Source organism: Scatophagus argus, chromosome 11 (genome assembly GCF_020382885.2).
Source record: "Scatophagus argus isolate fScaArg1 chromosome 11, fScaArg1.pri, whole genome shotgun sequence".
Classification (NCBI taxonomy): domain Eukaryota; kingdom Metazoa; phylum Chordata; class Actinopteri; family Scatophagidae; genus Scatophagus; species Scatophagus argus.
Window position 1 is genome coordinate 707,227 of NC_058503.1, and position 14,839 is coordinate 722,065.

Consider the following 14,839-nt stretch of genomic DNA (forward strand, 5'->3'; position numbering starts at 1 on the left):
CCTGGATCTGCTGCAATACCACAACTTCATTCAACACATCAACTTCCCCACCCACACCCACGGCCATATCCTCGATCTTGTCTGCTCCACCGGTCTCACCTTCCACCAGCTCTCCAGCCTCATTCTCAGCATCTTAGACCACCTGGCAATAACCTTCAGAAACCTCAAATCCACCCCCACTCCCCCACCTTCTCAGCAGCCCTTGCCAGTAGAATATCTTCCTTCCCCCTCCCCCCATCAGACAAGCCATCCGACCTTGTTAATTACTTCAATCATACCCTCTTCTCCTGACACAATCAGCTAGCTCCCATCAAAACCAAATCCGTCTCCTTCACCCACTCAGCTCCCTGGTTCACTCCCAGTCACCGCCACATGAAATTCCACAAGTGCCAGAACTCTCTTTACCACCATAAACAAACTCCTAAAACCCATGGACAACACTTCCGACTACTTCACTACCGACAAGTGCAACGCCTTCCTGTCATTCTTCCAAAAAAAAAGATACCATCTACAAAAACCTCCCCCACCCTCCGCTCTGCCTCTCCCTCCCCTACCATCCAGCCATTCTCCCACTTCTCCCCAGTGTCACAGCCTTGCTATCCTCACTTATGGCAGGCATGAGAAACTCTACCTGCGCCCTGGACCCCATCCCATCCAACTTTGTGAAGGACTGCCTCCCATTAATCACCCCCCTCATCACCGACATCATCAACTCCTCCCTCAGCTCCAGCTCTGTCCCCCAATTCCTCAAACTGGCTGCCATCACCCCCATCCTCAAAAAAAAACCTTGCCTCAACCCCGACACAATGAGCAACTTCAGACCCATCTCCAACCTTCCCTTGCTGTCACCACCCAACTCAAAAATCATCTCTCCTCCAATAATCTCTTCGAACCATTTCAATCTGGCTTTCGAACACAGCACAGCACAGAAACTGCCCTCCTTAAAGGCATTAACGATCTCCTCCCAGCTGACTCTGGCCGCCTCAACATACTCATCCTCCTCGACCTCACTGCAGCCTTCAATACCATGAATTGAAGACAAATCAGACATCATCATCATCTGCCCCAAACTCCTCGTCAGCACCACCCATAACTTCCATCTCACCATCAACAACTCCACTCTGCTTCCCTCCCCCAGTGCACACAATCTTGGAGTCATCTTTGACAGTGACCTCTCCTTTGAATGTGATGTCAAATACACCTAAAGAACATCGCCCGCCTCCGACCATCCCTCTCGTTCTCTGCCGCAGAAGCCCTCATCCATGCATTCATCACATCCAGACTTGATTACTGTAACAGCATCCTATACAGCACATGATCCAAACTCATTCACAAACTCCAGTACATCCAGACTTCTGCTGCCCACCTTCTCACCAGAACCCGCTCCAGAGACCATATCACCCCCGTCCTCCAAAACCTCCACTGGCTCCCTGTCCCACAGCGCATCCACTTAAAAGTCCTCCTCCTCACCTATAAAGCCCTCCATAACCAGGCACCCCCTTACATCACAGCTCTTCTACATCACCACAACCCCTCCCGCAACCTTCGCTCCACTGATGCCAACCTCCTGTCCCCACCACCACACACCAAGTACTGTGCCTGGGGAGATCAAGCTTTTTCCACTTTCGCCCCCTCCCTCTGGAACTCCCTCCCAATTCACATCCGAGACTGCACTGACCTCCCCAAATTCAAATCCCTTGTCAAAGCAATGTCTGATTAATTCTTGCTTTTACTGTGTTTTACTTGGTGGTTTGTTGTTTGTCTGTTTGTTTGATCCTCTGCATATAGTCGTAACCTAGTTATGCAAGTGTCTCTTTTAAACTACTGTAAAGTGTCTTTGAGTTTTAATGAAAAACGCTATATAAATAAAATGTATTATTATTATTTTGAATGAATAAGGTTGAGATAACCTTGATTATATCACTATGACATCATCAGTATTGGGGTTAGGGTCAGACTTGACAAAGTTTCACAGTCACAGTCACAGTTTTCTCTTTAAAATTCAGACCTAAAAACTGGGGTATGTCATGTTAATAGATGAGTGTCTTTGTGGAATTTTTATTCCGTATTTCTGTCTCATTGAATCACTGCTGACAGACACACCCACTTGCCAATGATTATAATAAGATTTGGCTAAATTAAATACTTATCTTGGCCGGAACTTTTTCAACCAACTCACCAACTTCTGCTGGTAAAGTTATTTCCCCTTTTTGCTCTGTTGTCAACTAGTTACTAGTACAAGATGCTGTATAGCAGTGATGTGCGGTGAGGTTTGTGGTTGGAGAGGCATTGACTTTCAAAGTCAGACTTACAAACACATAATTCTAATAAAAAAATCACAATTCAGTCGAAGAATGTTAAATTTATGGTGGCATAGAGGAATCATATTTGCTCTTGCGATTCCACAGTTATGGTACACACAGTAATGGAACTAAATTTTGGGGTAGGTAATTTTTTTTGTTTTTTTTCATTTTATGAATAAAAGAAAAAAAGAAGGAAATTTAGAGAATCCTTTTAAAAAAAATGTAAATTTCTTTTGTCCACGGCCATGGTTAAAGGCAGCCAGATCTTTTCTCTTGTTTTCCAGCGATTAGGGATGTATTTTTGAAGAGGGCACCAATTTTCTTTGACAGGATTAGTATGTACTCCTTATAGGGTCTTTAAAAAAACGACTGTGATGAACAGTCTGATGCTCGTAACATTTGGCCATGTCTTTGCAGCCCCTCCACTTATTGGTTCTTATTATTGATTCCAGTACTTCATATTTTTGTATGATTTTCGTGAGGGTTGCTCTGTCCCTTTTTTTGAAATATCTGTCACGGCACACCTGGTTTATTTGCTTAATTTGCTTCTTGAGTTTGGTATACTCAATAGGCAGGGCACAGGCAATAGATTTCAGTGGTGTTGAATAAAATGAATCAATTTATAAAAATTCTCCAATCCTTTTATCCACCTGTTCAGGAAGGTATTGACAACAAAGAGATCTTATCAATTTGCACTTTGATCATGTAAAAACCTGGTGGTCCAACATGTTTTAGAAACGGGCAAGCTAGTGAAAAAAACAGTGTACTCGATTGTTTGGTTGTTGTTGTTTTAACTTTAGCAAAAGTAAACCACGTATTAAACTCTTGACCTTCAGGTTCACTACCACCCCCATCTGTGAGGCAGAGGTACTGGCTGCCGTATGTATTACACACATTACCAATTGCTATGGCAATTAAGACGCATAATAAAAGTGTCTTCAAGCAGGATATTGGAAACATACAGAGAAATGGCAACAAGGATGCGTTGAGTGCATGTGCTCAATCCACTTTGTGAGGGATTGTGTCATCTAGGGGGAGGCATGGCTTGGGATACAGGATTTCAGCAATTTTGACTATAAAAATGATCAAAACACCGAAATTGCATTAAAGCACAGGTCAGTGGAAAAATGTTAATACTTATTTTATTTTATTTTATTATTTCTTTTTTTCTTCATGATGGCAGGTGAGGCTCTGCTCTCATTTTTGAAGATTTCTGCCGTATGTGTGCACTGTATATACATATATATGTATATATGTATGTATGCATGTATATGTGTGTGTGTGTGTGTGTATACATATATATGTTAAACCTATGAAAACAGAATGGAAAAACAATCAATAAATATCCAAATTACAGTATATATGTACTCATTTACAGCTACTAATGCCAGGACAACTCATGGTTGCTGGTTGCCATAGTTACAAAACACACTTTCCAGCATGGGAGTTTTTTGTAGGAGCTCAGCAGGCAGAATAATAGCGATGGTCAGAGCAGCATGGAATGATTTGATACGGACCTCAAAGGAATGCTAATACATCTCAGCCCTTAACACAGTCTGACAGAACTGAATCTAAGCCCAACAGTAGATCATAGCTTTACAGACAGATTTTGGCTGCTTTTGAAAGACAGATATCCATCCAATATGGATTTGTGCATTCCTAAGGCCATATATCAGATATCTACCTCTCACATCTCAGGACAGCAGAGGCAAATCCGTGGGCTCTGCTTTCTCTCTGTCCACGTCAACATCAGTCTCGCATGTCCAATTAAAATGCCTTTTTTAAATGTTTGTTTGTATGATACACACAAAAAAAGCATAATTTGGAAGAAAATGAAAGAAATACATTTAATGTATTTGCTGCTTTCTTGAGCAATACTGTTGATATAATAGTGTACAATAATACAGTATAATTAAAAAACAATGTGTCGTGCCAAAATAAAAAAAAATGCTCTAAAAAAGTTTGGAATCTGAATCTATAATCTATAATCTTTATCTATACATTTATTAATGAACTTTAGTATTACTAGGTACCTTTATGCATAGACAGGCTGTTTCCAGTCTTTATTGTAAGCAACTGTGTTGCAACTGCAAACCTAACATGACTTCATGAATTAGTTTGTGGACTATTTGAAGTATGGAGTTTGGCTTTATGGCCAACACCAGGAGGATACACATTGTTATGCCTCTGTCCTGATTGAATCTCACTGAGACACCAAGGACATATTGTGGTAGCAGCTTGTCAATCACAAGGTGGCCATGACCTGAAGCATATTGTGCTTTATTTATATATGTACTGAAGAAGACTTGAAAAACAACTAACACCATAAAATCATTTGGAAACTGTTTACTGAGGTAATGATGATGAAGTGCGAAATAAAAGATCCATCTGCTATTTATATTGTCTATGGTATGCTCTCAGTGTGTGTAGTGATGATGTAATGAGGCTGTAGTTAGTCTGTAACTACACTTTCTTTTCTTTATCTCCTGTGTTTTTATGTCCTGTCTTCATTTCTCTCTCTTTGTCTATCTTTGTAGAGAGTTTGTTGCATCGCAACGCTCTTTCATTACCATGGCAACTACAGAGAACAAAGAGATAAGCTGTTTTACATCTGCTGCTTTAGCCTCAAACTCTGACAGATGTTGTGATGCTGTTCCTGCTGTGATGTTAGCTTATTAGTGTCATTACGGGCAAAATATCTGACAGAGAGACAGAAGGACAGGAAGTGGTGACCTCATCAAAAAACACACACAGTCTCTCTCTCTCTCTCTTTCTCTCTCTTGTGTTCAGTGATGTCGCACACCCAGTTTTCCACTCGTTTTCTGTCATTCGACATCCCTCCATCCTCAGTCTGTGCCAACATCACCACAGCAACAATCCAACTACACTGATGCATCCCAAAGCTCTCACTCTCATTCCAAAACTAAATAATAATCGAGTCATTCTCACATGATCACCAGTTATCAATAGTGCTGTTATACCATGATCATCAACATTACATCATCAACCAGCTGATTAATCTCACATTCAACTCACATTCCTCTCAGTCGAATCAGGACCTGGTTGTTGTGGTTCTGCTCCACAGCGTCCTCAAAGTCCTGCACCCCCCCACTCTGCACCTTGTCTGTCTGTTGCTGTTCCTCCTTAGTCTGCTGTTTATGTTCAGTCTGCTGCTGCACCTCCGTCTGCTGTTTCTCAGTCTGTGACATGTCCTCAGTTTGCACCTCCTCCAGCTGCAGCTCCTCCTCCTCAAACTGCTGGAGCTCCACTACATGCTGCATCTCCTCCTGGTCCTGTTGCATCTCCTCCATGTGCTCCTCCTTCTGAATCTGACCCTCCTCCTGCTGCTGCACCTCCTGAGTCAGCAGTTCCTTCTCCTGCTCCTGTTGCATCTCTTCCTCATGTTGGACCTCTTGTTCCTGCTGCATGTCCCATCCCTGATGTTCTTCCTGTTGTTGCAACTCCTCCTGCTGTTCCTGCTCCTCTTCTTTCTGAAGCTCCTCCTCCCATTCCTGCTGCTCCCCTTTATAGTCCACCTCCTCTTGACCTAAGTCCTCTTGGTGCAATTTGTTGTGTTCTTGCTCCTGTTGTTGCACCTCTTCCTGCTCCTGCTGCTCCTGGTCCTCAGCCTTCAGTGCATCCTGGGGAAGCTGTGAATCAACCAGCTCCTCATCCATCTCGGTGTGATGGAGGAGTATGGGAAGTCTGGATTTTTAGGGTTTCTGTAAGTGTTCACAGAGCTGAGTTTGGTCTCTGCAAAGCGTCCAGATGTCTCTCAGACTGACAGAGTTATGTAAACATCAATGCCCATCACTTCAGAGAGCATTTGAGCTCGATGAAACTTCTAACATCCAACTTCCTGTGATGTCACCTGACAGCCTGGCCAATCCAAAATGATGATTTCTGATCCGTTAGAGAAACCAAGTTGTTGAAGGTCACAAGACAAATTGTTGTTTTTTTAAAAAAGTTGAAAAGCAAGAACAGACTAACTGCATCATTAGGTCAATCAAACACCAATAAGTAAACAAAGGGATCAGCCGACGACTTCGGTCACAAGTTCACAATTGACAGTTCAGCTCTGCACTCCAGCACTGCGGCTGCAAAATGATCCAGCTGAATTTCCCAGAGCATCGCCGTAGCAACGTAAGGATGAAGTCAACCAGCAATAAAAACAGAGAGAGAGAGAGAGAGAGAGAGAGAGGAGTGATGGAGGAGGATAAAGCAGAAGCAGAGAACATCGCAGAGTGTTTCCGTGGTAACTCAATAACGGTTGCTAAGAGTGATGGAATCCTGCAGCCAACAGACCTCTTTCCTCCTACTCCTCCTCCCCACCCCTCCCATATTCAAACACACATAACTTTACACTCCATTCAGACACAAATGGCAAACAAGCATCAGTCCGCCCCTTGCTCACAGGCTGCATTTGAGAGAGACAGAATGTATGTGTGTGTGTGTGTGTGTGTGTTTGGTTTTCAGACAGTGATTGTATAATGTTCCCCAAAATGAGAGTAACACACCTGAACAAGTGATTACACACTGTATAAAAATATAGGACTGTAGGACAGAACAACACTTAGAGCCTTACCAATAGCTAAAAAATAGTCTATCCTAAGTGTGGTGCTATGGGAAAGCTCTAGGAATCATTAAAGTGGACATCAGACATTATGGTCATTTTCAGGTTCATATTTTTTATTTTAGGTGTCTCCAACAATAGATCTGCATGCTTCAATGTTCAGCTTCACAGGTCTAGAACTAGCACCATTCTGATAGTGTTTTTAGCTTCCAGTTGCTCTTCTACCATGGATATTTCCACAAGAACCAGTTCTAAACCAAAACCTTCCACCACTATTAGAGAATGAATATTATTCATATTAGCATCAGCTTCACTGAACAACAGGCTGCTAATGTTAGGGCTATGGTGTTTGGAAGCTAACTGCTGGCTGCTAATCAAAATTACACATAGTATAACCCCATTAGTTTCTTCTGTTTCTGGTGATGCTCAAAAGTAGTAATGATAAGCTTATCTCATGAACCAGCGCTATTACTCTATTATTGTTATTACAGTGCTATTGCTCTATTATACTGTGACAATGTGAAACACAAATTGAAACTGGCAAATGAGTTTAATTTAAGCAAGTAACTGCATTAATTCATAAATTAACTATTTTTAAGGCAACTTTAATATTCTTATACACCACAGGAATGTGGAGTGTTCTATTATGTTGTTATTAACAATAAATGTCTCCAGCAGTGGAGAGCACCCTCTGTGCTGCATTGGTATGCATCAGCCGCATAGTTCTGGAGAAAAGCATCACTGTACAGTTGCAGAAACAGACTGAGCAGACTTATTTCCTTTGTTTAACATTATTATATGCTATAGTGTGTGTTTGATATACTTGTTTGTTTCTCTAAGGTAATTATTGAGTTGTATGTCAAAACATGCTCACAGCCACTTGCATATTTTTGAAGATGAATTACAAGATAACCCTAGCATGTGGGCGTTGTACACTGTCCCAGGTGCAGCACTGCTCTTACAGTTGAATTTGGCAGGCTGATTGGGGGGGGTAGTGACATGCACGTACACTATAAAGATGTGCACCTGAAAAAGATCAATTTATGCACTGAACATTTTCACATAGACATTGACAGTGTGCACACACAATGAAAATGTACACATTTATGCTGAAAATCTACAAATACACAAGAACAGTGTGTAAATATATTAAAAATGTGCATCAACATGGTGAAAAAGGGCACAAACATGCTGTAAATGGGCACATACACATTGTCAGATACATATGTGAATGATACACTGAATGCCTTTACAGTCCACCACTACACACAGTGGAATATAGGCTACTTGTGTGACTGAAGCAGCCACTTTTTGAGCCAGGCAGCTGCAGTTGCTCTCCGCCGAATACAAGACCTAGGGCATAATGGGAAACACAAGCATGTCACCTCATCCAAGAACTGATTGCTTGAGAAGTCGACTCAACAATATGATGTTTAACAGATACTTTTTTGTTGTTGTTGCATTGGAGACATTTTGATTTTATTTGTCTGATTTGCAAGGTCTATTCTGGTGACATTTAGTAGTCAGTAGTAGTAGACAGAATAAATACCTTTATTTACCTTTTGTATTAACATTGAACTGGTAGAAGTGTTTACAAACAAACTTGTGGTAAGCAACGTGTGAGACTTAACATCTGCGCAGATGTGAGGAAAGAGGAAAGAAATACAGGGCAACAGTTTTCATTATTGATTATCTGTCAGATAACTGGACTGTTCCTTCTTTATTTATGTAATTTGAGATGAAGGTCTGGTCAGCTGATTTACATACAGCAGTAATTTGATATGGTTCTGATTTCCATAAATTTGTGTAAAGTGGAGGCTAAATGATCTCCCTCACGCATTAAACTCTCTCTTCCTCTCCCTCTCCTTCTACACACATTTATGTCCCACTAATGCATGTTGCATGTTGTGCTTTCTTGTCTCACAGGTTCCCATAGATCGTGGTTGGACCTCCTGCTGCGGTCCTGTCTGAAGCCTACTGCTCAGTGGCGGTTGTTCAATAGAGGGTGTTAGGGTGCCACCCCACCACTCACCACTCCCCACAAGCAAAAAAAAAAAAATTCTCTTCAATACTGTAGCCAGGCTAATGTAACCCACATTAAAATATAATTGTATAAATAAGTTTTAAAAGTTAAAAATATTTAATTTAATGTTAATTAATTAAAATAAAGTTAATTAAAAATGTTATTAAACACTAATTTAACGTTGAAGATTAAAAGTATGCTGATAGAAAATTCATTGCCGCCCCTTTAAGGGACGAGACGCAGCGCCTCAGTGATGCTGCAGCAGCAGAGACCTGAAGGGAAACGCAAAGGAGAGAATCTGAGAGAACGAGTGGCAGTTAATTAGCGAAAAACCTGTGGAAAAGGTTGATTGAACAAAACTTACCTGGTCGAGAACTGACAGGGATTATATGAAAACTAAGCCACACTGGTTTTACATTATTGATTACATTATTACATTTTTGCCGCGTTGTCTTTTTTTCTCTGGCGAAGAGCTAACGCTAACAACATAGCTGTTTACAATGTAAACCTTTGTCAGAAACAGTTTACCAGTCAATATTTTTGGTTTTAGGGCCGATACTTTTCGCTCTCTACATGTTTCCATTAGGGAATATTATCCGGAAGCACTCCATCGATTTTCATTGTTATGCTGATGACACTTATCTATAAAACCAGATGACAGAACACCTTACCAATTTGGAAAACTGTCTGAAAGACATTAAGTCCTGGATGTCCTTCAACTTCTTATTACTTAATTAAAAAAAAACAAAAGTTATTGTATTTGGACATAAACATCTCAGGGACTCTTTTTCTCGCCGGGCCGCCACTCTGGATGGCATCACCTTTAACTCTATTATAGCGGTGAGGAACCTTGGAGTTATTTCTGACCAGGACCTGTAGTTCAATTCCCATATAAAACATATCACTAGGACTGCCTTCTTTCACCTTTGTAGCATAGTTAAAATAAGGAACATCCTTTCTCAGAGTGATGCTGAGAAGTTCGTCCATACATTCATCACTTTTAGGCTGGACTAATTCTCTTTCGTCAGGATATTCTGAGAATTCTCTGAAGAGTCTCCAGTTGGTCCAGAATGCTGCAGTGAGGGTATTGACAGGAGTTAATAAGAGAGCGCATATCTCACCTGTTTTAGCCTCACTCCACTGGCTTCCTGTAGGATATAGGATGGACTTCAAAATCCTTCTCTAGGATTCTTCTCTCCCTATAAGGCTCTCAGTAACAAAGCTCCATCCTATCTCAAGGACCTCATTGTTCCTTATTGCCCCAGTAGAACTCTTTGCTCCCAGAATTCAGGTCTGCTAGTGGTTCCTGGTATCTCTAAAAACAAACTGGGAGGTAAAGCTTTCAGCTACTGCGCTTCACTACTGTGGAACCAACTCTCTCCATGCGTCAGAGAGGCAGACACTCTCTCCACTTTTAAGTTCAGGCTAAAAACATTCCACTATAATAGAGCTTATAGTTAGGGCTGGCTCAGGTAACTGAACCATTCTATAGCTATGCTGCTATAAGCCTAGATTTCTTGGGGACTCATCAGGATACAAGGAGCCATCTACTCTTCTCTCCTCTTCTCTTCTTCTACACATTTGCTGTTTAATTTTTTTTAATTTAATTTAATTTTATTTAAGTTACTTTATTGATCCCAAGCTGGGAAATTACTTCTCTGCATTTAACCCATCACTGATTGAAACACATACACACATGCAACATGCAACATGCAGTGAAACACTATTCCGTCTTTATCTGTTATACTGTGTAGTCTGGCCTCTCTGTGTCTTCACAGATTTCTCCAGAGCTCCATTTACTGGCACCAACCTCAACTTGCATCACCTCCTTCCTTGTGCTTCTACCCTCGCTGCTGTCTCTGCTCATCAACCAATTTGCTGCTCCTGCTTTCACTGTTCATGGCCCAGCCTGCCCCTGACTGAACATTCCCCATCTATCCCATATTTCATGTTGTTAACTGCTTTCCTGCCTGTACAACATCCATTGCACGTCTGCCCGTCCTGGGTGAGGGATCCCTCCTCTGTTGCTCACCCTGAGGTTTCTTCCATTTTTTCCTGTTAAAGGTTTTTCTGGGAGTTTTTCCTTAGTCGATGTGAGGGTCAAAGGGCAGAGGATGTCGCTATGATGTTATGTTAAGCCCTTTGAGACAAACTGCTTGTAAACATGGGCTATACAAATAAAGTTGTCTTGTCTTGTCTTCACAGACAACATACAAAATATCAAGTAAATTAATATGTATTTTGTGCTGTTTGATATTTCTGATATTGTGCTAATCTCTGTGATGCCTGAAATTAACATTTCTTGTTGTCTACTTTCTGTGGAGAACAGTGGCAGTGTATCTGAGCTGGCCAAGAAACACAACACACTGGGCCCAGGTGATCCTCAGAGGGTAGGTGAGATAGAAGCTAAATGTGTGGTGTTGATCTTTTACAATGTTTTTAATCATAGTAGTGTATTGTGTAGAAAAGCGGGGAACACACCTTAGAACAGACTATGTATAATAGTCTACTTTTATAGAGGTGCTATGTTAATTTGCATTGTCCCTTAAATTAAATAAACACATAATTCATAAAATAATTAGTTTCAATATATTATTATTAGATGTTGTAGCTGCTTACTTAAGCTGACTTATGTCCATTTCCATATTGTATTAAATTGGTGCATTATATTTTTTAGGTTTGTGACACCATGCTGAGCCATGCAAAAGACAGGTTCTCCTTCACCAAACATCTGATCAGTGCTACACTGCTACAAGCAGACAGATTCCAGCAGTACAACAGCCAGTTCCCTGAATCAGCACTGAACACCACCATGGAGGCTTACCCTCTGCTGAACAAAAACAAGTTGAAAACTGAACTGGCCCTCATCTACAGCAATGAGTTCAAGAGCTGCACTGGTGCTGTGGCCCTATACCAGCTCTTCATGAGGATCTGCAGAACACCTTCTCAGAGACTGTGGCTCTGCTGAAGATCACCATCACAACTCCTATGACTACAGCCGAATCTGAAAGGTGCTTCTCAACACTGAAGAGAATCAAGACCTTCCTCAGGAACACAATGGCACAGGATTGTCTCAATGCATTGGCCATGCTCTCTATGGAGAAGAAACGCCAAACACATCCCCGACTTTAGCCATAAAGTCATTGAGAAATTTGCTTCTCTCAAGGATAGAAGGGCAAAATTTATGTACAAAAAGTAAAGCACTACATGGAATTATAATGTTGCTTTTGTTGTTTTCATTTATTTAAATACATTTGTAGCAGCAAAAAAGGGTTACAGCTTGTTCTATAGCTTGATTTCCTATTCCTTTTTCTCACCACTTTAAAGAGAGCAGACAGTTGGTATTATGACTCACAGCCTTCCCAGAGAAGAACAGAAAAAAATGAACCCAGGGTAGAGTTGATACCGTTGACTTGTTTTATTTAAAATAAATGTAAAATAAAAAGGAAGTAATTAAACTGCTCAAATCTTAAGTTATAGTAGACCTTCTGCTTGGGCTGCGGCAGGGCTGAGACTGGCTGAGGTCAAAATGAGTGTCAGCTGGTCTGCCTTCTCCGCCATTGTGCTGCATGCACTCCAATTTATATGGTTGCGCCCATGCTTCCTGCAGGGGGCACACTCTCCAAAATGGAAAAAGAAAAAAATAAGCAAATAGAAATAAATACTAAATGTGACTCCTACAACATTGATGTGATACTTTAGAACATTATTTGCTTGCTTTTTGGTATATGTTTATTTTGGAATTGGTATAGCCCCTCCTGGAGAAAACACCAGCCACCACTGCCACTGCGATTACTACTGTTTAGTTAGAATCTATTTGAATTCTATCACTACTCTGTACAGCTACTACCATTACTATTGTTACTACTATTGCTATCATAATCACCATAGTACCTTCTGTATACTTCATTATCATTGTCTACAGTTCCAATACTTCTGATGTTATTGCTGCTGCTACGCATCTCTGTTTGTGTGCTCCTTCTCTCACGCCGCACCCACCTCTCTCTCTCTCTCTCTCTCTCTCTCTCTCTCTTTCTCTCTCTCTCTCTCTGTCTCTCCCGCTGTCTCTCTCTCTTTCTTTCTCAACCCAACCAGTCAAGGCTGATGGCCGCCCATCTAGAGCAGAGGTCTGCTCCGAGGTTTCTGCCTTCTAAAAGGCAGTTTTTCCTCACTACTGTCGCCAAGTGCTTGCTCAAGAGGGAATGTTGGATTCTCTGTATTACAATTTAATTAAAGAGTTTGTCTAGATCTGCTCTAATAGGAAAGTATAATGAGACAACTTTTGTTGTGAATTGGTGCTATATAAATAAACTTAATTGAACTGAATTGAAATAATGAACATTAATATCACAGATCACCTGCTACTATTTTAGTAGGCTAGGGACTACTGTATGTACAAAATAATATGTGGGTCTGAACATTTTAATAAATCAATCAGATGTAATAGGATGTGCTTCTGCAATTTCCTTTACAGACTGAAGGCTGCTGGATACTGTGCGACTTGCCCAGAGCTTTCCGTTTTGGCCCACTGCTACTGCCTCTTGTTCTTGTCTGTTTTCCAGGCAATGCACAGTCCAATGTTAGCAATTAATTATAACAATTAACAATTGGATCTAAAGGTAGTTAGGGTTAGGGATAGATCTCCCCAAAAGTAAAGCCAAAACATCTAGAGTTTGTACAGTGGGAGGAAGTTGATGTTCCTCTTAATATGCCAGTGGTGTGAAACAATTTCTGGTATACCTCAAGTTTGTTAAAGTGAAATAAGATGGTACCACAACTTCCTATGCCAATTTTCAAAATAAAATCAGGGTGACATGGATTTGCTCTGGTGCAGATTATTATTATTTGTTTTGTCTCCTCCTTGAATGAGGCTAGCCCACCTAGCCATATTAACGCTAATGCCCCTCGATGCTCTGGTCAAAGAGGTGGGGTTGCAGCGATCTTTGAATCTTATTTATCCATCTTTACTAGGACAAACACAGGCTATCACTCGTTTGAAAGCCTTGTTCTTAGTCTGTCTCATCCCACCTGGAGGACAGGTCAGTCGGTCTTATTTGCTGTATTGTACCATCCTCCAGGCCCATACTCTGAATTCTTATCTGAATTTCCGGAGTTCCTGTCAAGCCTGGTCCTTAAATCAGATAAAGTTATAATTATTGGTGACTTTAACATCCATGTAGATGTGGTTATTGATAGCTTGGCTACTGCATTCAATTCCACAATAGAAACAATTGGCTTCTGTCAATGTGTGCATGAACCCACTCACTGCTTCAACCACACCCTAGACCTTGTGTTAGCATATGGGATTGAAATAGAACACTTATGCCATAGCCAAATTTAAGGAAGCAGTTCCGTCGATTTTTAGTACAATACCCAGGCTCACTATGTCAGGGGACTCATGCACTACCCCTAGTTGCCTTGACATTGATAACTTTGCTTATAGCATTGCAGGCTCACTGCACAGCACACTTAACCTAATTGCGCCGCTCTGCTCCATGGTACACCCAGGAAACACGTGAGTTAAAGCAAAGATCACGACACATGGAGAAGAAATGGCATTCAACAAAAAAGGATGAATTCTATCAGGCTTGGCAAGATAGTCTAAAAACATACAGGACAGTACTCCGTACAGCCAGAGTCAATTATTACTCATCACTCACAGAAGAAAATAAGAACAGCCCCAGGTTCTTGAATTTCAGGATCAATAAAGTATCTATCTATCTACCTGTCTATTTTATTCAACACTGTAGCCAGGCTGACCCAGAGTCATAACCCTATTGAACAATCCATTTCTCCACATCTCAGTAGCAGTGATTTCATGAACTTCTTTAATGAAAAAATTGTAACCATTAGAGATTACATTCAAGACCTCCTAGCATTCTATCACAAATTGGTCCATCAATGCAGCCACATTGGAGATAATCACCAAGTCAGATATGT

The 14,839-nt window shown here is 41.0% G+C and overlaps 1 protein-coding gene across 2 annotated transcripts in view; it reads right to left on the reverse strand.

The window, feature by feature from the left end:
• LOC124066990 (calcium/calmodulin-dependent 3',5'-cyclic nucleotide phosphodiesterase 1A-like) overlaps positions 1 to 6,699 on the reverse strand; it is an 83,728-nt gene extending 77,029 nt beyond the window's left edge. For both annotated transcript variants that reach the window (XM_046403956.1, XM_046403957.1), the window contains exon 1: positions 5,340 to 6,699. In XM_046403956.1, coding sequence (XP_046259912.1) covers positions 5,340 to 5,980 — 641 coding nt within the window. In that variant the 5' untranslated portion in view covers positions 5,981 to 6,699. The remainder of the gene's footprint in view (positions 1 to 5,339) is intronic.
• Between the last annotated feature and the right edge of the window lie 8,140 nt (positions 6,700 to 14,839).